At 62.0% G+C, this 27870-nt stretch overlaps 1 protein-coding gene and 1 long non-coding RNA gene across 3 annotated transcripts; one reads left to right on the top strand and one right to left on the bottom strand.

The window, feature by feature from the left end:
- Positions 1–294: 294 nt before the first annotated feature.
- FMNL1 (formin like 1) lies at positions 295–20739 on the bottom strand. 2 transcript variants are annotated; one of them, XM_038168691.2, is made up of 27 exons: positions 20327–20739; positions 12490–12573; positions 12084–12167; positions 11927–12000; positions 11431–11514; positions 11031–11171; positions 9861–9986; positions 9436–9544; positions 9072–9148; positions 8903–8996; positions 8512–8586; positions 8063–8173; positions 7797–7946; positions 7585–7686; positions 7244–7463; positions 6696–7031; positions 6447–6568; positions 5674–5876; positions 5312–5546; positions 5140–5208; positions 4887–4967; positions 4285–4414; positions 4010–4173; positions 3652–3753; positions 3247–3345; positions 2904–3027; positions 295–1874 (listed from the first exon to the last, which is right to left on the bottom strand). In XM_038168691.2, exons 1-27 carry the CDS (start codon positions 20498–20500, stop codon positions 1771–1773), a joined length of 3474 nt encoding a protein of 1157 aa, XP_038024619.1. In that variant the 5' UTR covers positions 20501–20739; the 3' UTR covers positions 295–1770. The 2 variants fall into 2 exon arrangements, with proteins under 2 accessions (XP_038024619.1, XP_071884852.1); XM_072028751.1 differs by lacking the exon at positions 9861–9986 and having other exon boundaries at positions 20327–20725.
- LOC139999649 (uncharacterized) lies at positions 19360–22138 on the top strand. Its single transcript, XR_011805149.1, has 2 exons — positions 19360–19919; positions 21327–22138. It is a non-coding gene; the product is annotated as an uncharacterized lncRNA (long non-coding RNA).
- The last annotated feature ends 5732 nt before the right edge of the window (positions 22139–27870 follow it).

Here is a 27870-nt window from a genome sequence, read left to right as displayed (position 1 = left end):
TCCCCTGGTACTTACTTTCTCGTGTTTTCATCCACTAAATCGCCCCTGCTGCCAGTCCTGCGGGCATGGGCAAGTCAGAAATGCATCTTCCACTCGCAGCAGTTCAAAGGAGCGGGGCCGCCACTCCCAGCAGCAGTTCCTTGTGCAGTTCATGTCTCAGTGTTAGTAAAGCAGCAAGTGGCAGCTGCTGCATCCAGCCCGCGAAGGCAGGAGGTAGCCTGGGCGGCCTCAGACACTGGGACTTGCTCAGCACCGGCCCACACGCAGAGCTCGCCCCCACTCACAGACACGGGCTTTATCCATAGAGTTGGTTTATTACCAGTTCTGCTTTGGATTAAACAGGCCCTCAGTATATAAAAATAATGTATACAAATTAGCAGTTAATGTTTTACATTTCTGGCTTAAAGGCATTTATAAGTTACACATTCATTTCCCTTCCCTCCCTTTGAGCTTGGCGCGATACTGAGCCGGTGGCGCTTGGCATCGTAATTACAGCAGGAAGCAGTCGCTGCTCTGGCTTGGAACGAGGACTGACCCTGGTCTAAAAGCTGGGGCAAGCGAGAATGTACACGGCAACCACGAGTCCTCGCAGCAGGGCAAGCAGGGGGCGTTGGTGACAAAATCAATGCATTAACGGGTTAACTGCAGCAGTGCACGGCTCTGGCTGATCGGCAGCAGGGTGGGGAGGAATAAAGGCCGGTGCTTCAGTCGCTATTTGTAGGCTGATGCAGCTCTCTGGCTACATCCAAGCCCACCCCTTTTCTGTCCTCCTTTTCCTGCACGAGTTCAGCTGTGACCCTGCACTGTTTGGGGATATCGCGGTGTTTGCTGCAAGGGCTGGAGGCTGCCTAGCACCTGCTGCGGGTTGCATCGTGCAACTGCTGGCAAACGGGAGCAGCCTCGTGGTCCCCGCGAGCCGATGGGCACCGGTGTCTGAGAGGCTGCAGCCCCAAGAGCAGAGGTGGGTGCTGGGGAGGCAGGAGGGTGAGGCCAGGTACCACCACGTAGCGATGCGAGGATGGTGAATCCTTGATCCTGCTGATTGTCATAGACCAGCACTGCTCGCCCCAGCCTTAGGCTCCTGGTGAGACCCTGTGGAACCCATGGGTGTCCCAGCCCCTGCTCCCATAGCACAGAGATTTTTTTTTAAAGGAAGACATAGAAAATGACTGTAAAATAGCACCCCTGCCAGCTCCTGGGGTACGTGAAGTGCCCAGGGTGGGATCTTTGCAGCAGGCTCCTTGCTGGAGAGGAGGCAAAGCCCGTGCCCGCCCCGCTCTGCAGCAGAGGAGAGCACGGCCTCGAAGGGCTCTGCACAGACGGGAGATGTGGGAGAAGCACCAGGAGCACTGTGGCCCCGGCTGCCAATCCTCTGCCCCTCCTGCAGTGGGAGATCGAAGGCACCAGCAAGCTGAGGAGAGGGGCGCACCGGTGTGCAGGGCTGCCCCGGACAGCAGGAGGGCAGCGCAGCAGCCCTGGGAAGGGGCAGGGCAGCCCCTTTCCCTATCAGGACAAGGTGGGGGGGCTTCCTGTGCTCCCCCCGTCCCTGCCAGCTCGGAGGAGAGGAGCTCAGTGTTATCGCTAAGCAATTGCTGGGGGAGCCCTGCGTCAGACCCATGGGCACGCAGGGCAGGGGCAGCAGGGTGGGCTGGCACACGAAGCAGCTTGAGCAGCGAGGAGTGGGCACCGTCCCCCCACCGCGGGTCGGCCCAGGCCGGTGGGCTGATGCCCCGCAGTCCCATCTGCTTGTGCAGGACAGGCCTGCCCTGCTCACAGCGAGATGTCCGGCGTCGCCTGCAGGCTCTGCCCCACGGCCCGTTTCTTGGCGCTGCCGCGGCCCTTGTCTGCGCGCCGGTAGGGGTTGTTCCGCAGATCTGAAAGGGGAGAAAGCACCGGCTCAGCAAGCCACCAGGCTGCCTGCCCCAGCAAAGCCTGCACCTACAGGCAGGACCCTTCCCTCGTCCCCACCACCGCCCAGGGTCAGCCCGTCGGGTATGGGGATGCTTGGGAGGAGCCTGACCAGCAGCACAGAGGCAGGAGGGAGGCAGCTGGGAAAAACTAGCCCGTGGGACCCGCTCCTGCAGCAATTCCAGTGCCCAGCCTTTTGCCGCAGCGCTGGGGCTGATGCTGGGGCGGCCCCGGGGGTGGCTTTCAGCACAGAGCTGGGCCCAGCCGATCGGCCATAGAGCCAGAATGGTGCTGGGCAGAGAAATGCAGGAGGAGAGCCGCAGCCCCCCTGTGCCCCTCTGCCCACCCAGGCTGTGCCCATGCCCCCAGCCCGGCTGCCCCCCATTACCTACAGGCAGCCGCTACAGGGGACTCTCCTCGTTGAAGCTCGCATCGCAGAAGAGCCGGGACGAGCGCTTGCCCGTCCGGGCCGTGAAAGGAACAGTTTTCAGAGCTGAGCAAAGTGATCCAGAGAGACAGCGGAGAGGAGGAGAAGGGAGGAAGAAGCAGAAGAGGAGGAAGAGCTATGAGACAGGGCAGAGAGCGTTCGGCGGCTTTGCTGTGCAGACAGGGAGGTGCTGCGGGTGGCTCTGGGCTCCCCAGCAGGGCTTGGTGGCTCCCTGGCTCCGGGCTGTGACAGCTCTCAGAGCCCCCGCCAGGGAGGCTCTCCCAGCTGCACCCACGTGGCTGCAGCGCTGTCTGCGCCGAAACCCCGTGCAGGGGCAGCAGAACTGGGAGCCCAGCCCTGAATGTCCAACTCCCAGTAACCCAGCAGCTGCCCGGCCCTCACTGTCTGCGGATCTCTCCCAGCACTGTGCTCCCTCCCGGCCATCGCAGGGCTGTGTGCCAAGCCGTGGCACCCACCCAATGGACCTGCACCCCATGGGGACTCTGTTCTGGCACGGCCTGGCCAGGGACTCTGAGCGCCAAGCAGCAGGGGAGACCCTGCCCCTCACCTGAAATAATATCCTCGATGGCACCGTCTTTTCCTTCATAAATGAGCGGCTCCTTCACCATTTGCTTCTTCTTCAGCTCAGCGATCATATCCATCTGCTGCCGCCTGGCTTTCTGCATGGGTGACTGTGGTGGAGACAGAGCGGGGTGAACGGCACATCCCATCTGGAAAAGCTCCTTTGCCCTCCCCCAAATTCAGCCCGGACGGAGGGCACAGTGACACCGAGCCAGGCTGCTGCCTCCTGGCCTCATCCAGGAGGAGCCGCAGGGCAGCAGGGTGGGATCTGCTGGGGAAGGGATGCTCAAGGGATGCACCAGCACAGGGAAGCGTCCCACATCGGGTACCTTCGTGTCGAGCTGGTCCTCGCTGCCGTTGGGGCTGGATTCTGCCTCTTTGGCTGCAGCCTCTTGTTTCTTCCACAGCTCGATGTCCTGCTCTGCTTTCTTGGGAGAGGTGCAGGGAAGGCACGCTGAGCTGCGGGGTTCTGCTGTGGTGCTGCAGGAACGCACCCGCCCCCCACCTTTCTGCTCCTCGGCAATCCCAAGGGGGCTCTGGCAGCCCCTGCCTCACCCCAACCCAGTGCCTGCACCGGCCCCAAAGGGCAGCTCTGTGTGCCAGGGTCTCTCTGTCCCACAGGCCCCCAACCTTGTGTGTGGCTGTGGCCAGTTACCCCAAAGTGGGGTCAGACTCCCCCCTAAAAACCAAGTCCCCTCCCAGCCCCCAGAACCAGGGCACCCCCGGCCCCCTACCTTGTAGGCTCTGATGAAGCGCATGAACATGGGGAAGAAGGTCGTGGGGGGACTGTTCTTGGGGTTCTCCCCGAAGTACTCCACGGCTGACTCGTATGCCTCCTGCGGGCAGAGACACCCCAATACGGGGGGCTGGGGCCTGGCAGCAGAGCCCAGCCACCCACTGTCCCCCATCCACCCTCTGTCACCTCGGTGCCCCCATCCACATCCCCCATGGCTCTGGCAGTCCTGCTGGAGCCACATCCCACCCAGAGCCTCTCCCGTGGGGCACAGGCATCAGATATCACCCCAGGGTGTCCCCATGCAGGAATGGGGACCCAGTCCTGCCCCACCACCCTGCGCTGCCCTCAGCACCCACCTTGGCCGTTTTGCTGTCAGCCTGCAGCTTCTCCATCACCTCTGAGTTGGCCTTGAGGAACTCCTTGAGCACGGGGCTGTCATCCTGCCGCATGAACTCCTTGCGGGTGAGCTCCATGCCCTGCTGCAGGCTCCGCACGTCCTGCAACACGCTGTCCAGGGACACTGCAGAGAGGGTGATCAGTGACCAGTGCCAGGGTCAGGGCAGGCTCTGAGAGTCCCCACGTGGGGGCTGCAGCCTGCTGTGGTCCCCAGCCCCGTGCCCACGGGTGCTACCTGAGCCAGCCTTGTCGAGGAAATGCAGCTCGGTGTGGAAGCCAGTGAGCTCGGGGTACTTCTCCGTGATCACCCGCACCAGGTAATGCAGCAGTGTCTGCTTCCTGTCCGTCGACTTCATCTCCAGCAGCTGGAAGGGAGCAGTGTCAGCCCCACCCCGCATCCCACCGCCCCACCACACCCCTGCTCGGGGCAGCGCTCTGTCCCCATGACTGGTGCCTGCACCCTTCCGTTCCCATGGCTTCCCCCATTGCTACAGCTGAACTCCCCCTGTCCCCTCAGTTACTCCCAGCATTCACCCATGGCCACAGCGGGTTCCTGCACCCGTCCATCCCTGTGGCTGTTTCCCACGTCCCTCTGTGCCCAGGGCTGCTCCCTGCGTTCCTCCATCTCCGTGCTTGGTCCCTGTAACCCTCTGCCCCACGGCCAGCCCCCGTGTCTCTCCATCCCTACAGCTGCTTCCCACATCCCTCTGTCCCCATTCCCAGTCCCTGTAATGCCCTGTCCCCTCGGCTTGTCCCCGTGCAGTGACGGTGCCTGTGTGCACCACCTCCTTCCCCACAGCACAAGGGACCTGCAGGGCAGCCCCGCACCAAACCTACCGCATCGAGGCTCTGCAGCCGGAAGCCGTAGGCAGCCCCGCGCTTGCTGCTGTTCATGTAGTTCCCGAAGGCCAGCACGATCTGAGGAGGTGCAAGGGCTCAGGAAGGGCCGGGGGGCAGAGCCCAGCAGCGGGGGCACGTCCGCACCCCACGCCCCCACGCAGTCAGGACGCATGGGGCAGGTCAGCACCGCCAACGTGCACCCGGCCCGGCCAGACATCCCCCCATGGGGCCGCGGCCTCGCACCCCTCACCTCGAGGATGTTGCGCAGTTTGCTGGAGGACTTGAGGGACATGGAGGCGGCGATGATGGCATTGAGTTGCTGAGGACAGCAGGGGAAGTGTGTGAGCCCCGCCGCAGGAGGCTGCCCACCCAGTGCCGCCCACAGCCGTGCTGTGTCCCCCCACCCGCGCCCCCACACCCACCGGCATGAGCAGCTGGGCCGTGTCATTGAAGTTGCCCAGGAAGATCATGACGTTCATGCGCTCGGCCAGGCGCGGGATCTTGCTGAACCTGATCATGAACTGGTCCTCGTCCGAGAGCTCCTCCGGAGGCTGCTGCTCCCGCTCGAACTTCCCGATCAGTGTCCGCTCGTACTCGGTGGGCAGGAAGCGCAGCAGCAGCTCCAGGAAATCGAGGCTTAGGGCTTGCTGGTCGTACCTGCAGGAGCAGTGGGTGGTGGGACACCCCCGGCACAGGCAGACCCCGCAGCGGGTCCCTCAGCCCCCTGCCGCCTCCCTCCCGGTGCCCCGGCTCGTCCTTGTCCCACTGAGGAGGGGACACTCACGTCTCGATGGCTGTGCAGATGTCCTGGATGCTGCGGCCACCCTTGCGGAGGGTGATGGCCAGGTTCTTGGCCCGGTTGGACTCCATGAGGGTGACCTTGCTGGGGGCCTTCTGCGTGGCCTTCACCTTGAGGGCGCTGATGTCCAGGGCAGGGCCCTGGGCCTTGGTCTTGAACTGCTCCTCAAAGTCACTCATGTCCAGCTCCTGTGGGGGGGACAGGGCTGAGGGCACGGCTGGGAGCTGGTGCAGGATGGCTGGGATGAGGATGGGGCCGGAGGGTTGGGACAGGACAAGGGGGAGAGTGCAAGAGGATGAAGATGGAGGGAGGAGGAGAGCACAAGTTGGGGGCTGAGGATGGGGAAGGGGATGAAGACAAGGCAGGGACAGGGCAAGGAGGGGCTAATGAGGGGACAAGGTGAGGGGAGAGGGAGGGAGGCAGAGAATGAAGATGGGGAAGAAGACATGGCTGGAACAGGAGAGGCTGAGGGTGGAGCAAGGGGACAGGGATGGGGTGAGAGGAGGAGGGCAGGGCACAGACCCCGTATTGTCCCTCTGCACGGCGCTGGCCTCCAGCTCCTCCAGGGCTGCAGCCACGTGAGCCAGCGACAGCACAGATGGGTGCAGCGTGGGCAGGGGTGCCAAGCCAGCAGGGGTGCAATGCGGGTGGGGGTGCAACGAAGGCTGGGGTAACGTCAGCACCGGTGCAGCATGGGCGCAGGCACCGGCCCCACCAAGCCCCCTGCACTCACCCTCCAGGTGCCCGCATGGCCTCACCTGCAGCACCTTCTCGTCGTTGAGCTCCGTGAAGACGGTGCCGTCGATCTGGCTCGGCTTCAGCGCCACCCAGTTGAAGACGGGCATGCGGAACTTGGTCTGGATCGGCTTCTTCACCTTCACTGCGGGGTGAGAGGCAGGCAGCGTCACCGGGGGGGGGCCCAAACCCACCCCAGTATGCTTCTGGCGCTCGAGACACCCCAAGGACGTCCCCGCTGTCCCCGGACCCCATCCCCTGGCCACACTCACCTGAACCACCGGCAGCAGGGGGCCCGGCAGGGGACTCCCCGCCGAGCGGTGGGGGTGGTGGGGGGGGTGGCACAGGACCCTCCAGCCCCCCGGGGAGCGGTGGGGGCGGTGGGGGCACTGCGGCACCTGGGAGCGGAGGGGCTGGGGGGGGCACGGCACCCGTGGGCAGGGGGGGTGGGGGGGGCACGGGGGGCTCAGGCTCAGCCCCAGGCAGGGGTGGAGGGGGGGGCGGTGGGGGAGGTGGGGGGGGGGCAGCAGGTTCAGGGGGAGGAGGTGGGGATGGAGCCGGAGCCGGAGCCGGAGCCGGAGCCGGAGCAGGAGCTGGAGCTGGAGCATCTGCAAATGGAAACGAGAAGTGGGTGAGTTGATGCGGCAGCAGGACACGGTGCCGCTGCCAGAACCACTCTGCCACCAAGTGACTCCACGTCCCTGGGCATGTCCCTGCGCCCCCTGCCTCGGTTTCCCTGGCTGTGCCCAGAGAACACACTGCCAGCCCTCCCCGGCACCAGCTGTCCCCAGCAGGAAGGGGACCCCCGCACCCGCGGTACCTGTGCTGGCGGCGGTGGCCTCTGTGGTAACCACGGGGGCTGCTGCGGTCTCTATGACGACGGGGACAATTTCGATGGCGACGTCTCCATCGGGCCCACGCAGGATCTGCACTAACCCCTTCTCCTCCAGCTCCGCCAGCCGCCGCTCCAGTGCCAGCCGGTAGCACTCCTGGGGCTGCGGGGCCGGCGGGCTGGGTGGCCGCGGCGGGCTGAGCTGCTCCTGCGGTGTGACAAACCCCAGCGTGTCACCGGTGTCCCCCAGCACCCCCCGACCGAGGTTCCCCACGCATCCGCTTCCCCCCCTCAGCCCCGGCAGCATCGCAGCACCCGTGGGTGCTCACCCGCAGCGCCTCCAGCTCCCGCCGCGCCTGGCTCAGCTGCTTCTCCAGCTCCGCTATCTTGGCCATGGAGTCGTTCTCCGCATCCTGCAGCTTCTCCGTCAGCTGTGGGGACGAGGCACCGGTGCTCAGCCGCAGCCGCCGTGGCCCAGCCCTGCCTCCCGCCCCACTCGGGGTTTGCGTCAGCAGCCCCTGCCCACGCGCCCACGTCCCACCTGGCTGACGTGCTCCTGCAGCTCCTCCATGTGCTCCAGCACAGCCGTCTTGGTCTCCGAGTCCTCCAGCATGGCCCCCACGTCAAAAACGTTGTCCAGGTAGGCTTGGATCTGCACCTGCAGCTTGTCGCTCTCGGTGAGCCGCAGGTTCTGCCACGGGACAACCGGCGGCACCGTCACGGCTGGTGGCAGCCACGGTGCCCACCCACCACCGAGACGGGAGCCGCGGCCGCAGCGGGGGCTCGGGGCGGCGCAGGACCACCCACCTCCAGGTACTGGTCAAGCCCCAGGTGGGTGAACTCGTACTGCAGGAAGACTCGGAAGTTCATGTTCTCCACCGAGTGCACCACGATGTTGATGAACTGCATGCAGGCGACCTGCGGGGACAGGAGCAGGCTCAGCACGGCGGTTCAGCAGCCCTGGGGACACAAGTCCCTGGGGACAGCGCGGAGGTTTCACGGCCCTGTGGACACGGGGGTCTGGGAAACAGCCAGCTGCTCAGCAGCCCTTGGGACACAACGCCCTGGGGAGGGACCAGCAGCTTTTGGGGGCACGGCATTTTGGGGACTTGGCAGCCCTTGGGACATAGCCAAGGACAGGCCTGGGGGGACCACGGGAGCTGCCACCAGGGCAGGAGGCTGTGGGTCCCCAGGTGTCTGCAGCCCAGCGTGGGGCAGGGGGCACAGCGGGGGCCCCAGCCTCCCCCACCGCTCACCATGAAGTCGATGTTGCTGTCCTCATTTCGGAAATACTCCATCAGCTTCTCAAAGCGGTTCTTCTCGCCACAGACCTGGGGTGGGAGCAGGGGCTGAGGGCTGGGAGGGGCACGGCCAAGGTGGGCACCCGTGGGGATGGCAGGGCAGGAGGCACCCGCTGCCAACGCCATCCCAGCCCTGCCGGGTGCAGGACATCCCTGCTGAGATGTCCCCGTGCCATCCCAGCCCTGGGGACATGTGCTGGCAGGGGGACATCAAGCCCAACAACTGCGACAGGCATTTTTAGGATCAAGGGTGTCTCAGTGGAGCAGGACTCCGCTGCACAAAGAGAAACTGAGGCACGTGCACAGGGGTCAGCATGGGGGCCGTGTGTCCCTCCCAGAGACTCACCTCCTTGAAGTTGTCAAAGGCAGCAAGGATAATGTCATGGCCACCTCGGACCAGGCAGACGGCAGCCAGCAGCTCCAGCACGAGCGCCTTGGTCCTGCGGAGGCACAGGACATGAGGGGTCGGGGCCACGGCGCAGCTGAGGGGACAAGTGAGAGGGGACAGCCCCTACCTGGCGTTCTTGTTGTTGAGGCTCAGGGTGATCTCGTTGACACAGGCTGGGTGGTTCATCACCAGGCTGAAGCCAGACTGGGGGAAAAAGGAGCATTAATGGGGTCGCTCATACCCCTGCCCTCCCCAGGGATGCCCAGGGACCTAGTGCCATGGCCCATGCCATGTTCCTGCTGAGCAGGTGGCTGAGCAAGGACATCTGAGTGCAAAGTCTGGGTGTCCCCAAGCCATCAGAGCTGGGGGGCAGCAGATGTGTGCTCCTCACCACACCCCAAAGCCAGACTCTGACCCTGATGGGGGCAGCGCAGGGACTGGAGGCTTTTGGGGGTCCCCCAGGGATCCTGGAGGACGCTGCCTGCTCCCACCTGGTAGTTCATGATGGCACGGAGACACATGATGCAGACGTGGACGTCGTCCTTCTGGCTGACAATGCGGGAATTCCTCAGCGCCTTCCTGCTGTGCGAGGGGTTGAGCCTGCACGGGCAAGAGGGCAGCTGAGCAGGGGGCTCGGGGGCAGCCGCGGGGCGCAGCGCAAGCAGGGGGTGGGCAGCGTGAGGGCGGGGGGGGACAGGCGGTGGCCTCGGTGGCCCTGGGCTCACCAGCCAGCAGCAGGAAAACCGGGGGACCCAGCAAGCTGCAATCCCACGGGAGGGAGCCCCGATGTCCAGCCTGGTGGCCATCCCCATCTGCAAGCCCAAGGGACGCCAGGCGCGGGGGGTGGCCGCGGTGGGGCTGGGGTGGCAGGGGGGGGCCGCGTGCCCCTCGCGCATGGGCGGTCTCGGAGGCTCACCGGGGCGAATAGGAGCTGCCAGGTGACCTGGGGCAACTGTCCCCATCGCTGCCCGGGGCGCTGCAGGGGACGCTGGGGTGGACGTGGTGGAGGAGGGTGTGGATGTGCTGGTTCGAGAGGCAGCAGCTGGAGGCGCGTTAGAGCCTGCAGGACAGGAGGGAGAAACGGGGCTCCCGCGCGGCCCGCGGGACGGCCGGGGTGCGGAGCCGGGGGCTGGGGGAACGTGGGCAGGGGGCGAGCGGGGCGGCTGCTGCCGCTCGCAGGGGCTGGTGCTGAGCACCAGGCGGTGCTGAGCCCTCCTAAGCCTGCGACCAGGCTGGGGCTGGGATCCCGCGGGTGCCACATCCGAGCCATCGCTCCTGACCTGTCCCTGGGGCACGGGGGACGCCGGCTCCTCTGGAGGTGCTGGCAGGGAACGAGGGGCCCCGCGGTCCCAAGGGAGCCCCCAGCCACGCTACGGCAGCCGTCTCCCTTCCCAGGGTGGCCACAGCTGGGTGTCCCCTCGGACCGCCCTGCCCGTCGGGGACGACCACAGGGGCCATCCCCACGCTGGGGCCAGCAGCGAGTGAGCGGGGGCTGCATGGCCCCTCCGGGGCATCTCCACCACGCCAGCACCCCGGCCCCGTCACCTACCGTAAGCACATCCCCCGGCAGCGTGCAAGAGAAGAGCGGGGTTAGAAGAGGGCTGCAGGGTTAGCAAGCGAGAGCCGCCGGCTGCTGGGACCGGCTCAGAGGGCGCAGGCCCGGTCATCTTCAAACCCTCGCTGCTTTTAAACCCTCGCCAGCAGCAGCTCCTATGTCTGATGCAGCAGCAGGGTGGGGATTTGCTCCCAAAAATCTCAAGCAGCTCTGATTTGTGCTCATTTCCCTGATCCTCCCACCCCGGTTTTGGCCAGGGCATCCCACAGCAGAGAGCTGCAGGGACTGCAGAGCTGGGCGGTGGGAACTGCCCCAACCTTGCTCTTTACCCTGCCTTCCAGCACTGCTGAGAGCACACGCGGCTTTGTCTCCCCCTTGGTCCCCAGAACAGCACCGGGGACCCATTTCTAGGACCAGGCTTGCATCTCCCTGCCGAGCCCCTCTCTGAGCCGGCACAGCACGGCATGGCACGGCGGGGCCGGGGTGCAGCGAGGCGGAGAGCGGGGAGCGGCGCCGGGGTCCGCGTGTTACCTGACGGTGAGGTGCCGCACTTTGGAGACGCCCTGCGTGGGGGACGAGGAGTTGCTTTTGCTCAGATCCTCCACCGACCGCTCCAGGGGCTTGCCCTTGTCAGAGCCCGGGCTGCCGTTCTCGGTGCTCTCCATGTCGTACCTGGTGGGGTCAGGGAGAGCTGAGCAAGCAGCACCCCCGATGCCAGCAGGCACGTGGGGACCTCTGGGGTCCCCGGGGCTGGGGACAAATGGGGCGCTGGTTTCCCCCAGACACGGAGCTCTGCAGCTCTGGACCCCCCCAGCTCCCCCAGCCCCTCTGAGCTTGGGGGGAGGCTGATCCCAGCCCAGAGACCGGAGAGCCAGGGCAGGGTCTCAGGGGAAAAGGGGCACCCGGGATGCCAGCGGCTGCGGGGACGTACGCGACAGAGCACTGGGCGAAGGCGAGGTACTCCAGCAGCACGTCCAGCCCCTTGTTCTCCTCGTTGAGAAACTCCTGGACCCAGCTGGGGAGCACAGGGGTTAGTGGGTTCCACAATCCCTCCTCTTCCTCCCCTCTCCCCCTCCAGCCCATAGGTCCCCAGTAAGGTGGGGACACACGGGGGACATGGCACCGCTGTGTGGTGCCACCTCTCTGAGGGAGGCGGGTGCCACAGCAAACCCAGGTCCTGACACCCAGGGGGGACAGCCCCCGGGCTCTGCTGCCACTGCAGGGGTTCAGGTCCTGCAGCACCCAGGGCACAGTTGGCCGCCGCCTCGGCCCCTCCACCCTCCCATCAAAGCCACCCCAGGGATGAAGCCACCAGCCTCCACCCCCTGCCTCCACACCCCGCTGTCACCCCCACAGCCAGCAGCCACCGAGTCTCTGTCCCAGCAGCAGCAGGATGACACCAAGGACCCCCTGCTCACCCTCCTTACCCGATGTAGTTGGTCCTTAAGGAAATTTCCAGCTCCCGGAGCACCTGTGTCGACTCCTGCACTCGTCGCTTGAACTGCGGGGACAGGGAGAGCCGTTGGCACCGGGCCTGGCCCCGAGGGACAAGGGCGGACCCATGGGGTGCAAGGAAGCCCTCACCTTCCTGCTCACGCCGCCTGTGTCCAAGTAGCTCTTCAGCTTCTGGATGTAGGCAGACGGTGGGTTTTTCACCTGGAAGCGCTCCTACAAGCCACAGAGAGAGGCTGAAGCCACCTGCCTGTGGCATGGGGAAACACCACCCTGCTCTGCACCTTGTCCCTGCTCCACGCACTGCCTGGGCACGCTGCAGCCACCCGCACCCCGTGCTGCAGATGGTTGCACTTCAATGTTTAATCAGGCTAATAAGCTGCTGCCTCGCTAACGGAGATGGATGCCAGCACCCAGATCCGCTGCTTCAGCCACATGTGCTGGGCTGATCTGAGGCCAGCGGCCACCAGCCCTGAGTAGCATTTGGGGACAGGGCCAGCAGTGACGCCTTGCTGGCCTCACTGCACTTGGACCTCACCTGGTCGCAGACGAGCTCCCATTTCTTCTCGTTGTCATACTGGCTGAGCAGCTGCATCTTGTCGGGGGGCAGGTTCATGGAGTTCTGCGGGGAGACAGGGGTCAGGGGTGTCCCCAAAACCCCTCTGTGGGCTGGGGTACCCCCCATTCACGCAGCCCCCGGTGTCCCTGCTCACCAATGGGACCACAGGGACATTGCTTTCCCCAGGAGCTATCACACCACCACCCGGCACCATGGACCCGTCAGCAATGTCCCTGCCTGGGGGTGTCTGGGGTCTCCATGGCAGAGGGCGCTGGGTGTTAGTGGGGGGCAGGGCAGGACTTGGGGTGCTGGAGGGAAAAATGGAGCCACGCACCCATGGCACCAGCACACCGTGCTCCCAGCCTCAGCCAGCCCAGCTGCCATCCCCAGCTGAGCCTTTTGGTCACTGCTCAGCCACCCCACATGGGGACAGGGGCTGGAGACACGGCCGAGTCCCCACGGTGTGATGGTGACGGACGGCTCCAAGCTGTCCCTGCGGGCACGCAACGAGCCCAGGTGGTGAAATCAGCTCTTCTTTGGAGACCCGACCTGGGGGCAGGGTGTTGCGTGTCACCCTCCTCCTTTCGTGCCAGCATTACACAACCTGGCCGCCACCTCCACACCCCACATCGGCCTCTCCGCAGCCGCCGCCAGCCCCTGGGGCCGCCCGAGCAGGACGTGACGTGGTTTCCGCTCCCCGAGCAGCATGAGGCAGCCACCGAAACTGCTCCTCGCTGAGGCTGGGGGCTCCGGGGCACCCTGGGCTCAGCTCCTGCCTGCAGGGTGCTGCGGTGCACGGGGTGGGTCCCGGAGGGACACCACGGGTGGACCTGCAGAGCCTCGGACAGGCCGCCTGCTGTGCCAGGTGCACTGCACGCACACCTCAGCCGTTCAGGGAGCTCAGCTTGGGTCATGGATGAATTAATTCCCCAAAAGACCGATTTCTTGGTGATCCAGCCCTAAGGAAAGCAGGAGCTGAGGCTGCTGCTCACCCGGAGAGCCAGCAGCCTGGCCACATGGAGCCATGTGGAGACAGCGCACAGCCCCAGCCCTGCTCCGAGTCACCTTAACCTCCAGTTTTGGCTTCCCCGGCACAGGGATGTGGGGTGCAGGCACCACTGGGCACTGCCCTGGGACTCCCACGTCCCTGGGGAAAAGGCATCCTGTGGGGTTTGGGGCGGGATCAGAACTGAGCAGGGAGGGACGCGGGTAGCCACGGAGGAGCCCGTCAAGAGGCAAGGTGCCAACACGCTGGGCAGGAGCGGAAACCTCAGCACCCACCTCCATCAAGTACCCGCCAGGCTGCTTTTGCAATCAGCCAAAACAGGGCGATAGGGGTGGAAAGGAGCCCACAGGGAGGCTGAAGCCATGGTCCCCAAGCTGCCTGGGGCCCCACGCCACCACGCTGAGCCGGTATTCGGCTGGCTCTGGCCGGGCTGCCTGGAGCCTGGCTGCTCCCTCCCAACTGCCCGCAGCAGGCAGCTCGCAGAGCAGCACGCAGGACAAAGGCGATGAGGCTAAAATTAGGCTGCGAGGCCAGAAATAGCCTCGCTGCGAGGCTGCATCAGAGTGGCCAGACAGGTCCTGAGGCAGCCGAGGTGGTGGCAGAGCCAGGACGCCCGGGGTTGTTGCTGCAATAACACGTCCGGGGCTACTGCACGCAGGATCCGCCACGGGCGACCGGCACAGACTGGTGCCATCCCCGGTGCCACTTCTGCTGGGGGGAGCCCTTTCCTCGCGGTCCCCATCCCTCCATGGGGATGGATAAAACCCTCCAGAAGGGTCAGACCAATGCCTGGTGGCTCTCCCAGCCCCAGGCCATGCACCCAAGCAGCCCACGAGGGGCTGCCTTCACAAAACACACTTCGACCATCGGTGCCACCTGCGGAGAGGAGATGGTGGCACCGGCTGCACAGCCCAAACCTCTCCCACAGGGACCCCCAGCCCGTGGAGCATCAATGAGCTTTGTGCTGGGTTATCCCAAAGGCTGTGCACGTCACAAGGACTCAAATTATCACGTGTAGGATGCTGAAAACCCAGGAACAAGCATCACTGGTGGGACAGGGCCTCCCACGGGCCGAGGATGCTGACAGAGTGCGGGGTGCCAGCAATGTCCCCACGGAGGTGGCTGTGCTGTGACAGTTGAGTCCATCTGTCCCCGGTGAGGCTGGCACGACCCCGTCCTTGCAGGCAGGGCTGGGCCCGGTGGCAGGATGTGGCATCGTTTGGGTTTGAAACTGGGTGGTGGCTGCCTTCCCCCGCGGGGCACGTGGTGCAGGCGGAGGAAGTGGCCTCCCACCCCGGGCGCCCCGCTGTGGTCCGTGGCGTCAGTCGGGAGCACAAAGAAACCGGTTCTCGCTTCCTGCTGGGGGCCCTGGTGCCACCGGGGATGTGGGGCAGGGTGGCCTCAGAGGCGGTAAACAAAGGACTTGGTCCTTCCCCTCCTCCTCAGGGGACTGGGATGGCAGGAACGAGATGGGGAGGAGAAGGGGACTTACCCCAGCAATCACAACCCCACTCCAAGGCCAGCACCCTCATCGCACCCAGGACCTGGCGTCGAGCCCATCCCCGTCCCGCCGTGCCACGGGCTGCGTCAGGACCAGACCGCACAGCCTGCGAGGGCGGGCGCAGACACCGAGCAGCGTCACGGCCCGCCACGCTCCTGTCAGCCCAAACAGACGGCACCAAGGATCTCCCACACATCCCACCGGGACGGGAGGTCCCCAGGGCCTGCGGTGACATTTCAGTGACGCCCTGGGACGGGAGGCGGCTGGCCGGGACCCTGAGCTCAGGCAAAGCCAGCACGGGGAGGGCTTGCTGGAGGTTGTGCCGGGATTTACCCTGCACCTAAAACCAGACGGGGGGAGGTGAGGCAGCACCTACATCATTTCCCGCTACGAAAAGGCCTTTTCTTGTTGCACCAACCACAACACCGAGGCTGCGCAGAGGGCTCCTGCCTGGCAGAATTATTTTGGGTGTCAGGCACCCCGAATTTTCATTCCACACACAAGCAGGGGCTGCGCACACCGCGAGTGGCCTCCGAGCAGGCGGAGATGAGCAGGGCCAGTCTCTGCACCCAGCCAGACAGAAAATTAAAAGCATCCGCCACGGAAGCGTTTGCTCTGCAAAACACACGCGGCGGCGCCGTCATCGCTGGTTGGCTGCTCGATGGGCTCGAGTGAAAACCAGACCGAAACGAGACGGCCGTTGCTTAGGGATCGTGGCCGAGCTGCTCAAGCATCTTCTGCAGTTTCTTGGCCTGCGCAGGGCCGGGAGGGAGCCACACGCAGCAGCTGGGAGCGGTGGCACCGGGGTGGGAGAAAGCAGGGAGGAGAGGGGCAGCGTGCGGGGCCGCGGTGCTCCACTGCGCTTGGCGGGGAGCTCCTGCGGAGATTTGGGTGAGTGCACATGGATGCAGGACCACGTAACGGACGAGAAGCTCTGGTCCCAGTGTAAAGCCTCAAATGCCAGCCAGCACGTGGAACAGGGCAGCCCAGCCCGAGCACTCCACGGCCTGAGAGAGGCTGGGGACACCCTGCTGGGAGCTGGGGGAGCCCCGTGGCTGAGCCTGTCGTGTGTGGTTCCTCCCAGTGCACAGGGGGAAGGTGGCAGCCGCTGGCGCGAAGCAGCAGCCCCCGTCTGCCACAAGAAAGGAGCTGGAGCGGACCCAAGGTGGCGGCTTGGAGGCTTTCACCGACCGCTTGGCCGCAGAAAGCCTGACGGCACCGGGTGGCTGGGCTGGCAGCCCATGGGACACACCGGCCCCGGGCTGCACCATCCCGGGTGGCTACGGGGCGCGATGTTCCTGCCAGGCATTCCCGTGCTGTCCCCTTCAGCAAGCGTCACCAGAGCCATCCCCGCTGCGGGGAGCACATCTCTCCTTCCTACCCTCACCTGGCACGGAGGGAGGCCACAGCCTCTCCCCGCGGCTCAGCGCCAGGCACCCAGCAGGACAGGGACCGCCCGGGCTCTCCCCGAGCCCAGCACGCCGCAATCAGGGCTGGGCAACGCTCCCGGGACCGGCTCACCCTGTGAGGGAGTCCCCGCAGCCAGCCGTGGCCGCGTCCCAAACCCACCACGTGCCAGAGGGAAAAGCTGGCAGGGGGAGCGGGCAGGACCCCTCCGGAGGCCGGAGCCCACCCCGGGGGAGGCGAGGAGTTGCTAAGGGACAGGCGCCTGCTAGCGCACGGCTGTGGCCAAGGCCTCCCCACCGCCTGCTGCTCCCGGCTCTATTTTAAGAACAAGCAGAAGCTGCTCTCAGCGCACGGTGGGGAAATGAGACTGAGCAGCCACGCTCGCCTCGCCGCCGAGCGTTTGCCCGTCCTGCGATGGCGGGGTGGGGGGATCCCCACATTGGGGACACCCCCCCAGCTCAGCCAGGGCCTGATCCAGCCACACGCAGCGACCTTGGTGCAGGGGCTGCCTTCCCATCTCTGTGTGGCACAGGCACACGTCCTGCGGGGACACCGGGGACACCAGCAGAGCTGCAGAGGGTTCCCCGCTCCTTGCAGGAGCCCATCACGGAGCCGGCTGTGCCTCCCCGCATCCCGCCGAGCTGCGCCAGCCCCATACGCCGTGCGGGGACGGGTCCAGCACAAAGCCGGGCATCGTTCTTCTGTCCTGCCCGTGATTCCCCCAGCTCGCGGTGCGGCTGCGGCCGGGGCTTGCTGGTGACCGGCCTCACCGCCGTGCTCTGGCCAGCGGCACATCTGCAAACATCTGCAGCGGTGCCGGCTGCCAGCTCACCCGGACAACTGCAAACACAAAGCAGCGCCTCGTGGCCACCCGGGGCCCTGCGGCACACAAGGAGCTTTCACCAACGTGAAGTTTTGAGGTCTCCCAGTTTTAATCCCTGTCCTGCAGCCTGCCCCGATTTCGCAGAGCACTTGCTGCTTTTAAGTGACACCAAGGACCTCAGCAAGGGCTCGGGGGGAATTTTCCACCCGGCTCCTCAAAGGCTCAGAGTTTTTAGGTCTCTGCCCTTTCAGCTGCAGCTGATCTCTCTTCCAGGTCCCGAGAGAGGCCAAAGCAAAGCTCTCGCCGCTCCGTGGACCAGCAGAGCGAGGAGTTGCCATGGTTTAGCAGCAAAACCTCACAGCAGGGCCACCACGGTCCTGTCTGCTGAGTGCCACCACCCCAGAGCCCTCCCAGCTGTCTGCGGATGCTTGGGCAGCCCAGCTGCTGCTCACCTCCACCACGCCCTTGGTGCACGGTTTTATTTTGCCATTACTGAACCTTTTCTTTTCCTCCTTTGTAACAAGAGGTAACCAGGCTGCCCCGAGCAGAAGCACATCCCCAGCCCAGCAGCCAGAGACCGTCTCCTTCCTCTGCTTCTCCCCACATCCCCAAACTCCAGAGCCACACCAGCACGTCCCAGGTCACTTGGCACAGGGACAGCCCTGCTGTCCCTCTGCCAAAGCGGCATCTGCCACGGTGCCCTAGCTGGGAATAAGCCAGAATGCCTGGAATAAAACCAGATTCCCCATTTCTGAGCACACAGTGAGGTTTGTTCCTCACCTCCCCACTGGCAGTTTGAACCTCAGGGCTCTGCTACTGACCCGACAGTCCCTCGGGCTGCCTTTCAGCCTGGATTTTTCCCATTATTTCTGCCAGTTTAGGATGTCTGGCCAGGAATTGGTTTGCACTGACATGGCCTCATGGCACTGGGGTGCAGCAGCCCTCCCGTGGTATCACTGTACCAAGACCATGTGCTGGACCTAAACCACGTCCCAGCAATAGAACAGGAAGGTTTCCAGCCCACCAGCTCACACCCCAGTGCTAAACTCATGCCCTTTGCAGGTGAGAAATGAATCCATGAACACTGCGGGTCCCTAGAGATGATTAAAAATACAATTAGGGTGGCTGGAGGCAGAGCAGCCCTCCATCCCCCCGTAGTGGGGATCCTGCTGCTCCCCCCACCAACGCTGCCATGAGTAGGGATGGTGAAAGGAGGGGGAAGGGAGCCCGTGAAAGGAGGAAGAGAGATTGGGACATCCAATTTCACAAGACAGCCAGTTCCCGTGTCGCCAAAACGAGCACACTTGTCCCAGTAGCTCCCTGCCAGGGCTTTTCCTTGGGATCAAGGAGGCTTGGGTCACAGGGAGAGTTTGAATCACCACTTGGCCCTTTTTGATCACTTTTCAGTTTAGGATTTAGACCCCTCCGGAGCACACCTAGGCCCCATCTCACCAGCGGAAAGTGACACTTCCTGAGGCCTCGCAATCGCAGCCACAGCACCCCAAAATCCCCAGCTGCCAACCCCCTTCTGCAACCACGGCATGCGTGCACCCCAGAGCCATTACAGGCACAATCTCAACCTCGTACTGCCACCCGCACCCAAAGCAGCACGCCAGGAGTCACACAGCCACCCCCGGGGAACGGCAAAGCCCCATCCCGGGGCTCTCGGCAGCACCACGCAGCCCCGGCATTGCAGAGCCCTTTGCAACGACCCCCCTGCAGTCCCAGCGAGCCGAAGCAGATGCTCTCCACGGCAGAGAAGTCACAGCCTGTGGCTGCAGGCAAAGCAGGCACTTCAGCTGTGCTGCCTGTCCCCAATAATCCTCCCGTAATCACAACGCGACGGGAAAGCTTGTAAATCATCCTGGGCTGGGGCCAGGCGGGCTGGGGCGGCGGGTCCTGCCTGCTGCGGGGCCGCAGGAGCTGCGGAGCAACTCGGGTCACGGCACCGGCGCTGCTCCCGACCTCGTTGTGTAACGGCAGCCGCAGGAGCCGGGAGCCTTTGTCCACGGCTGGAGCCCCTGCCCAGGCTCAGGTTAGCGTGGGCTCTTATTTTGTGCAGGGGATGAGGGGATGAAAGCAGCAAGCATTTCCCTGCTCCCAGCGGGCTCCCAGTCTGCCCTGGAGCTTTTTTGGGGAGCGTGGGGACGCAGGACGGCGACCTTCAGAGCGTGCCCCAGCTCCGTGGTGCACAGGGCGGCTGCAGAAAGGGCAGCTGAGCTGCTCTCGCCTCCGCGCTCCGGGGCTGCGGGGGGAAAGGACACGTCGCTGAGCGCGGGGGAAGGCACGTGTGTGGGGACTGCATCCAGCACAGCTGGACAGTGAAGGTCACGGCCATCCGCCACCTCCCAAGGACGGAGAGGAGCTTCCAGCAGCTCAGCACGGTGCTGCCGGTGCCCAGCACTCAGCTCACCTCCCGCTCTGCCTACCTGAGCTTTTCCCAGAGCTGCACAGACACCCGTGAAGGGCTGGCGGGGAGCTCGGCCCCACGGCACAGGGAAGGCGAGCAGTTTGCCCAAGGCCACGCAGAGAGGCTAGGGCAGAAGCGCCCCATCCTCACGCCAGGGCTGAGATGCGGAGAGCAGGAGGGAGGGAAGGGAGAGAGGGAGAGATCCCGGAAAGCAGCAGCCACTGGGACGTGCAGGAGAGGAGCTCCAGGCGGACGGGAGGAGGTGAGCGAGGCAGGTTGACATTTGCAGCACCGGCTCTCTGCAGCATGTGCGGCTGGCACTGCTCGCTGGCTACACGCCGCCAGCTCCGGGCCTGCCGCCGGCTCCTCAGCCCCATCCCAGGGGGTTTGGAGCTTTCTAGGGGGGGGCCAGGAGCCCGAGCTCAGCCTCACCCAAGCCCTTTGGGACCGCTGCCCCCCAGCAGAGCGCAGCCGGGGGCGAGCAGCCCCGAGCTCGGGCATCCCCGGGGCATTCCCCGGGAGCAACGGGAGGAGACGGCCCACGCCGCGGGGCCGGGAGAGGGAGGAAAAAAAAAAAAAAAAAAAAAAAAGAAATGATGCGATTCGATAAAATAAAGCCGGCAAAGCTCGGGCAGGATGGCTGCTTCTCCCGGCAGGGCCAGGACTCACCAGGACGCGGCTGAAGCGCTCCTCCAGCTCGGCGGCGGCGGGCATGGGCTGCCGGGCGGGCGGCGGCGGCCGCGGCGGGGTGGCGGCGGCGGCGGCGGCGGCGGGGCCCGGGGCTCGGCTGTCGCGGTTCTCCCGGCCCGCAGCCCCCTCCATGCCCCCGGCCGCGTTGCCCATGGCGCTGCCGCCGGGGGTACCGGGGGTACCCGGGGTGCCGGGGGTGCCGGAGCGGGCGCGCTGCAGCTGGGCTGGGCAGGAAGCGGAGCTGCAAGAGGGATGGGGCGGGCGGCTCGGTGTCGGGGTGTTTTTCCCCTTCTCTGTCTTTTCGCCGTTTGCAACTTCTCCTGGGCGTTATTGAGCCGCAAACGCCACCCCCCCGCCTCCACCCCCGCCCCGGCGGGCAGGGCTCCGCCGCGCCCCCGGTCCCGGCCGGCCCCGGTGCCCCAGAGGCGGCTCCGGGCTCGGCGCTGCATCCCCGGCACCTGCCGCCCCTCCGCCGGGCTCCAGGGTCCCAAAGCCCACGGCTGCGCGGGGCTGGGTTGCCTTTTTTTTTTATTTATTTTTTTTTTATGGTTTGGTTTGGTTTTCTTCTTCTTCTCAGGAGGGGAGGGAGGCGGGTGGGGCTGCGGAGCTTTGGGGGCCCTCCCCTCTTCCTCTTTTCCCCTCGGCTGCCAAGGGAGGGCGAGCTGAGGCTGAGCAAACTCAGCGCACCCGCCGGACTCTCTCGTCCCCACCCTGAGCATCACCAGCAACAGCGGATGGAGCCCTTGGCAGGGGGACACGGGCACGCCGCCGGGCCGGGGGATGGATGGCAGCAGTGCCTGCGGGTCGGGGACAAGCGTGTGGCACTGCCCAGGGCTCCATGCGGGGTCTGGGGCACCACGGCTGGACCTGGGAGCTGCCAGCAAGGACAGGGGGTCCTGGAGGGGACATGTGCCAAGCGAGGGTGGCTGCCCGTGGCAGACACCTCTGCTGACAGCGGTACCCATTGCCTTCGGTACAGGATCCCGGCCTCCTCAGAGCAGGAGAGGATGAGGCAGCTGTTCTCGCCCTGTTAGCATGCGGCTCCTGCCTCCTGACGGCCCTGGTGGAGCAAGGACCAATTCATCTCCTGGCTCCTGCTGCACTGGCATCAATAAGCACAGCTCCAAATCACTGCCATTACATGCGCATGTTATTCCCCAGCGCCAGATAAGAGAGGTGGAGATAAAGATCTGATGAGGGCCATGCGAGGACAGAGCCAGATCCTGGGACCCCCAGCCTGTGAACGCATTGTCGAGGTCCCGAAGCCCTGCGCAGCCCTGCTCACCCGCCTGGGGCAGATGCTGGCAGCACCGTGTCAGCCCGGCTCTCGCAGCACCTCCTGTTCTGCAGGGTGTGCTGCTCCTGGTCACCCGCCGCGGTGTCGGGGTAAGCCACTTGTCACTCCAGAGGCCTCACGTGCTGGGGGAACGCGCCGGACCTGTTCTGCCAACCTCTGCAGCAAAAACAAGGCAAAGACCATTAACAGGCACCCTCATCATGCAGCCCCAAACCATTCCCACCCTCTGCATACCTCTGCTCCCACATGGGGATGCACGACGTGTCCAGTGGGAGCCTGGCAGGAGGCAGCTGCCACAGATTCCTGATCCGACCTTGGCGTGTTGCTGTGCCCCCCCCCGAGCTCTGTGCCTGGGGAGGCCTGAGAGGAGCCGCGGGCAGCTCACGGGCACGGAAATTGGGGTCACCCACATTATGGTATGTTCTGACTTTCCAGGGCTTGACTTTGCAGTTTAAATACCTTCATTTCATTAAATATTTCATTATTTAATTAAATATTTTGCATTTAATTCCCTAAGTTCCCTTTTTTTTTTTTTTTTTTGTAAGGGAAAGTGTTGCGACAAGCGTGGCCACAGCCAAACCACCCCCATGAGTCAGACACTGATGGAGCTGTGGGGACGGGGAGAGGGGACCGGTCACCCTAACGCCTGCCCCAGGGCAGGGCTGTCACAGGGGTGTGCCTCGCTCTACCTGGTGACAGCTGTCCCCAGCTTGGATGTCATCTACCCCATCTCCCAGCAGTGTGGAGCAAGGCCCAGGAGGGCAGATGTCACCAGGACCATGTTCAGGGACCTTCTGGACCAGGGCTTCGAGGACAGGCTCTACTGAGGGACAGGGGCTCTGTGGGGGCGCTGGGTCTGTCACCACCCAATCGAGCATCCTGCCTGCATGCCAGGGGAAACCTGGGTGCCGTCAGAGCACACACGTTCAGGTGCCCCCTTTCACTTTGGGGTGTTGTTTCACAGGCCATCTGAGGGGATCTCGGTCCTGCAGCGTTGCCATCAGTGAGCACGGTGCAGAGCTCACACGACAGCCCCTGGTTGGGGTGCCAGGGGGGGCTTGCGGAAAGTTGTGGGGAGATGGGGGTTGGCCTCTTCTCACAGGTAACTAGTGATAGGGCTAGAGGGAACAGCCTCAAGATGTGCCGGGGAGGTTTAGGTTGGAAATTAGGAGAAATTTCTTCTCAGAAATAGTAGTCAGGCACTGGAACGAGTTCCCCGGGGAGGTGATGCTATCACTGTCCATGGGGGTGTTTAAGGAAAGGTTGGACGTGGTGCTTAGGGACATGGTTATTGGGTGACATTGGTAGTAGGGTGGTGGTTGGAGGGCTTTTCCAAGCTTATTGATCCTATGATTCTAGCTTGGACATGGCTGCTCCGGCTGTGGAGCCAGAGACAACAGGAGGCCGAGTGGGGTGCGCTGCCCGCCCCGACCCTCAGCCCCCCGCCCCGGCTCCAGCCGGCTCCCTCGGAGAAAGGCAAGCGCCTGCTGCCCCCGTTCGGCCCCTCATGCACAGTGCAGCCGCCACCCGGGCGGGCTGCCTAGGGAAATTGTGTGGAAAAGGCTGGGAAAATGTGTGGAAAAGGCTGGGAAATTGGGTGGAAAACTGACAGGTTCTGGACCAAGATGGCGGCAGGGCCGGGCGGCAGCACCACCTCGGCTCGAGCCCGCTGCCTCAGGCAGCCGCCATGGCGGCGCTCGGTGCCTGTAGCACCCTGGGCACCCATGGGGGCGAGGAGTTAGGGCGGTGGGGAGAGGCTGAGGAGGCCATGGCAGGGCCGGGGGCTGCTGGAGCTGTCCCCCTGCGTGCTCCTTTGTAGGTGTGCACCAGGGTCTCCGTGGAGCTGATGCTCACAGGCTGCTGGAAGGGTCAGGGCTCGCTCCTGACAGATCTTCCCTGTCGAAGGGAGGGACGGATCTCTTGTTTGACTTGAGCTTAACTTAATAAAGAATTTCAACAACACAATTTTCTCATGTGTAATTTGTCTTAAGGATGAGGCCTGTTACAACAGTAAAACCAATTTGGAGAGCTGTGTGTCTAACATCTTGGAAAAAGATGGCAAGTCACAGCTGTGCTGTGCTAAGAGATGAGTGTGTTGCGATTCAGGTATTACTGATGTTCTTTTCTTTTTCATAAACACCTCCTTTATTACTTACATTTTCCGTCTTCATTTAAGTGTCTTTGCATCTGTTGCTACCAAGTCCTCATGCTCCACATGTCTTTTCTCACCAGTCTTCTGGTGTTTTATTTGTGATGCATGAAGGCTTTTATCTGACAATCCAAATTAACTTGGTAGCTGTTCACTTCCTGGTGTAATAGTCCTTTAAAAAAAGCATTCTAGAAATAACACGTTCAAATAATCTTCTTCAATACTTGCCTGATGCTAATTTTTTGCATTCAGGTTGACTTTAGGCTCAGGTTTGTTTTCTTGATTGATTTCAATTCACAGAAAAATACATAAGCAGGAAATCATACTCCTATTCTCTTTTGTTCCCCCACCTCCCCCAAATTTGCAGGAGGGAGGGATTCCACAGAGAAATTTCTCTTGATGTTTTTCTTGATGTATTTCTTGATGTTAGTGCTACCCAGGGAATATTTGCTTGTCCAAATAATCATGCCTAGATTCTGCAGCCCAAAATAAACACGAGATATTTGTGATAACTTGTCACAGAAGGATCCAGATCCAGAACTTTGAGGGTATTCAGACAGCTAACTGTACCTCACATACCTCTGGGGAGCAGGACACAAGAGTATTTATGATACAGAACAGAACCATTTCTCAAGGTTCTCCAGCTGTATCGCTTTTCCTTTCTACCTTACCAGAAGATATCTAATGCTTTGTGTAGGTACACAGATCTGTGAAGTGGTGTGGCTGAAGTGAAGGTGAACTGGAGAGAGAGTCGGTCTCGATCAAAGGATCACTTACTAATTCCTTTCTTCACAAGAGCTGAAATTGGATTTCTATTTTCAGTGCTGCTGAATTTCTCCATGATTGTAATGAGTTCCAGGTATAACCCCACTCTTCATTTAGTCTGTTGCTTCCTCTGACAAGTGTTCATTGTTCTGTGTAAAGCCACGGGAAGCAGTGGAAGAAGATGTGTGTGCTGAGGGACACAGGCTTCTGTCAATAACTAAGCTTCTTCTGTAGGTAAATCAGTATTTGCAGTGTAAAGTACAGGCAATCCTGAAGCAATAGGCAAGATTATAGAGAGAAAGCTCACGTCTGAACACTTTGACATGGATTTTCAGGGCTGTGGGCAGTTTGAAAAACAGACTAAGATAAACATAATTCCCAACCAGAAGTATTTTGGTCATGTCACATGGTAAATAGCTCATCAAGGGATTGATTATATGTAACTTGGTGTTTGCTTATCATCTGCAGCTTGAAGGCATTCTGCTCAGTTCCCAGGGGACGTGTGTGAGTTCAGATGAGCCAGAGTCTGTCTAATGAAGAAAACACGGAACAGATGATACTAATGGGTAGAAATTAGGATATGATGTATGTGAGTATCAAGCAAAGCACTTAGAGTAGTGGAGGAAAAGAGGGTTGCTCAGTGCCCTCGGTGCCTCTGTTTCCCTGGGAATGGAAGACAAAAACTGTGGACAGAATATGGAATATGTTTGTGTGTTTCTAAGGAGCTGCTTCTCCAACTCAAAACCAGCATGACTTGGGAATGCAGCCAGAACCCATCATCGGGAGTGAGAAGTGTGGTTGTCACAGCTGTCTTCATCAGGTTCTGTATAGCGGTGAGTTCACTTCTGCTGCTGAAAAAGTCACTTATGGGAAGAGACAGCAAGTAGATGGACTCTGTCAGGAGCCGCCTGACACAGCCTCTGAAGAGCCATGGTTGGACCGCGCTAGGAACATCCTACAGCAATGATAATGTTAATTTGCATCACAAGGGGAGGACCTGGGGGCTCCCTGAGAGTACTGCCCAGCACTCTGAGCGGAGGTCTGCACACCAGCTCCTAAGTCAAGGATTCTGGATTCCCTTTCCTGCCGTACATCCCCGTTTCCAGCAAAGAGAAAGAGAGAGCCCTGGGCAGAGCACGCTGCCACTCCACGATACTGCAGCAGTCTCCTGTTTGCTGGCTTCCCGTGGTCAAATGTACACAGAAGCAGCTGTCAGCAATTGACATTATTAACAGGAACAGGCTCTTGCCACAAAAAATATGAGCCGGGCCTGGGTGCTGATAAGGCCTCGTCAGCAAGAGGGTCCACACAGCGATAGCAAGACAGGAAGGTCACGGCATCCTTCCCCGTTAGGCCAAGAGAAGAAGAGATAAGAGCCACGAAATCCCCGACCAAGGGATCACTGACACCTGGGCCTGGCTAACATTTCAGGGGGCTGCAGCAGCGTGACACGTTCTGCTGCAGAAGGCTCCTGCCACGGTGACCATCAGCTTCCCACAGGGAACACCAAACTCTTTGAAAGTGGGTTTGCTGCTGTCAGTCCAGCAGCAGTCCCCACGGTGGTTGTAAGAGTGGGTGGATTTAGTTCTGTTTAATAAAAATAACGCTTTCCTCTTACCCCCTCACAGCCTCACCTCCAGGTCCCAGGAGCACACAGCAGGGAGGGCCTGAGGAGAAGCAGCTGGTGGAGAAAGAGGAAGGTGCCAGAGGAGGGTCCCACCCGTGCCTCAAGCATTATTTTGCACAGCCTTAGCCCAACAGCAGGCATAGGGCTGCACCAGTCAGACTCCGGTGCCTTTCACAGAATCACAGGGGTTGAAAGGGACCTCAGGAAGTCATCGGGGTCCAACCCCCCTGCCAAAGCAGGTTCCCTAGAGCAGGCTGCCCATGTAGGCATCCAGACGAGCCTTCAGCATCTCCAGAGAAGGAGACTCCACAACCTCCCTGGGCAGCCTGTCCCAGTGCTCTGTTACCCTTACCATGAAAAATGTTCTTTCACATGTTGGTTCAGAACTTCCTGTGATCCATTCTGTGTCCATTGCCCCTTCTCCTGTCCCCACAAACCACTGAAAAGAGGTTGGCCAAATCCCTCTGTCTCCCACACCTCAGGTATTTATACACATTGCTGAGATCCCCTCTCTGTCTTCTCTTCTCCAGGCTGAACAGCCCCAGGTCTCTCAGCCTTTCCTCACAGGGGAGATGCTCCAGGCCCAGGATCATCTTTGTGGCCCTCTGCTGGACGCTTTCCAGGAGATCCCTGTCTTTTTTGTACCAAGGAGCCCAGAACTGGACACAAAGGAGGGCTTTTTCACAAGCCCTCCAGCTTCAGCTGAGAAAGAGCAGCCTCCAGCCCAGTTTAAACACAAAAGGTGGGTTTATTGCAGCAAGTAAACTGCAAATAATAAATAAACTGAACAAATAGAGTGAGTGCAGCCACCAGATCCTCTCCAGAGGCTGCTCAGCATCACTGAGGGCAGGGAAAGACTAGGACAGAGCAGACCTGGGCTCCTAAATCCTGATTTTGGCCCAAGCTGCCTCCTTAGGGTAAGGTTTGAGGTCACACTGCAGTTTCTGGGCCCCCTCCAGCCCTGCTGGTTGCAGAGTTGGTACAGGAACTAGGAGACCAGAGTCCCCAGGGATAGCCGGATGCAAAAGGAGGGCTTTGAAGTAAGAGTAAGGGGAGAGAGAGCAACCAGCAGCTGTGTGAGGGAGGGATGGGCAGGGTTTCTGAACAGAGGGCTCGAGGTGATGTGACAGGGAGGGATCATAAAATCAGCAACATAAAGCTCAAGCAGGGTCACCTCCAGCACTTCGCTATTAGCAAGGAGGTGCCCACAATGCACCATTACAGAGAAACCTCCCACACCATTTCTAAGAACTCAATGTCCTGGGGAGCCTCTTTCAAGTGCCTGTACACTAATGCATGCAGTACTGGGAATAACCACGATGCATTTCCTGGAGGGAAGAGGGGCCTGAAAAAAGCTGGTTCTGATTCAAGGATCACATCCTCCAAGCTCAAGGTGCAAGCAAGGACAGGTAACGTGGAAGGAATAGAGACACTGAGCAGCCAAGGATGAAGTTAAGAAAAACTAAAGCTCAAATGGAATTAAAGCTATCCAGAAATGTCAAGGACAACAAGGACAGCTTCTGTAAGTACACTGATGACAAAAGGAAGGCTGGGGAACTATGGGCTCACTGCTGAATGAAGCAGGAGACCTGGTTACACAGGACAGGGAGACAGACTGAGTGCCTCAGTCCTTACCAGCAAGACTGGCCTTCAGGAATCACAGGTCCCAGACAGCAGGAAAAACT

Source organism: Anas platyrhynchos, chromosome 28 (assembly GCF_047663525.1).
Source record: "Anas platyrhynchos isolate ZD024472 breed Pekin duck chromosome 28, IASCAAS_PekinDuck_T2T, whole genome shotgun sequence".
Taxonomy (NCBI): domain Eukaryota; kingdom Metazoa; phylum Chordata; class Aves; order Anseriformes; family Anatidae; genus Anas; species Anas platyrhynchos.
Note: the sequence above shows the minus strand (reverse complement) of the source record. Positions and strands in the feature narration are given on the sequence as shown.

What these genes read in the sequence shown, in the direction of transcription:
- FMNL1 (XM_038168691.2), bottom strand. Translation starts at nt 20,500, where the DNA reads ATGGGCAACGCGGCCGGGGGCATGGAGGGGGCTGCGGGCCGGGAGAAC. An exon ending in CTCAACAACAAGAACGCCAG is followed by an intron (nt 8,997 to 9,071) that starts GTAGGGGCTGTC and finishes GTGCCTCCGCAG; the next exon opens with GACCAAGGCGCTCGTGCTGG. An exon ending in ACGACGAGAAGGTGCTGCAG is followed by an intron (nt 5,877 to 6,446) that starts GTGAGGCCATGC and finishes TCCCCCCCACAG; the next exon opens with GAGCTGGACATGAGTGACTT.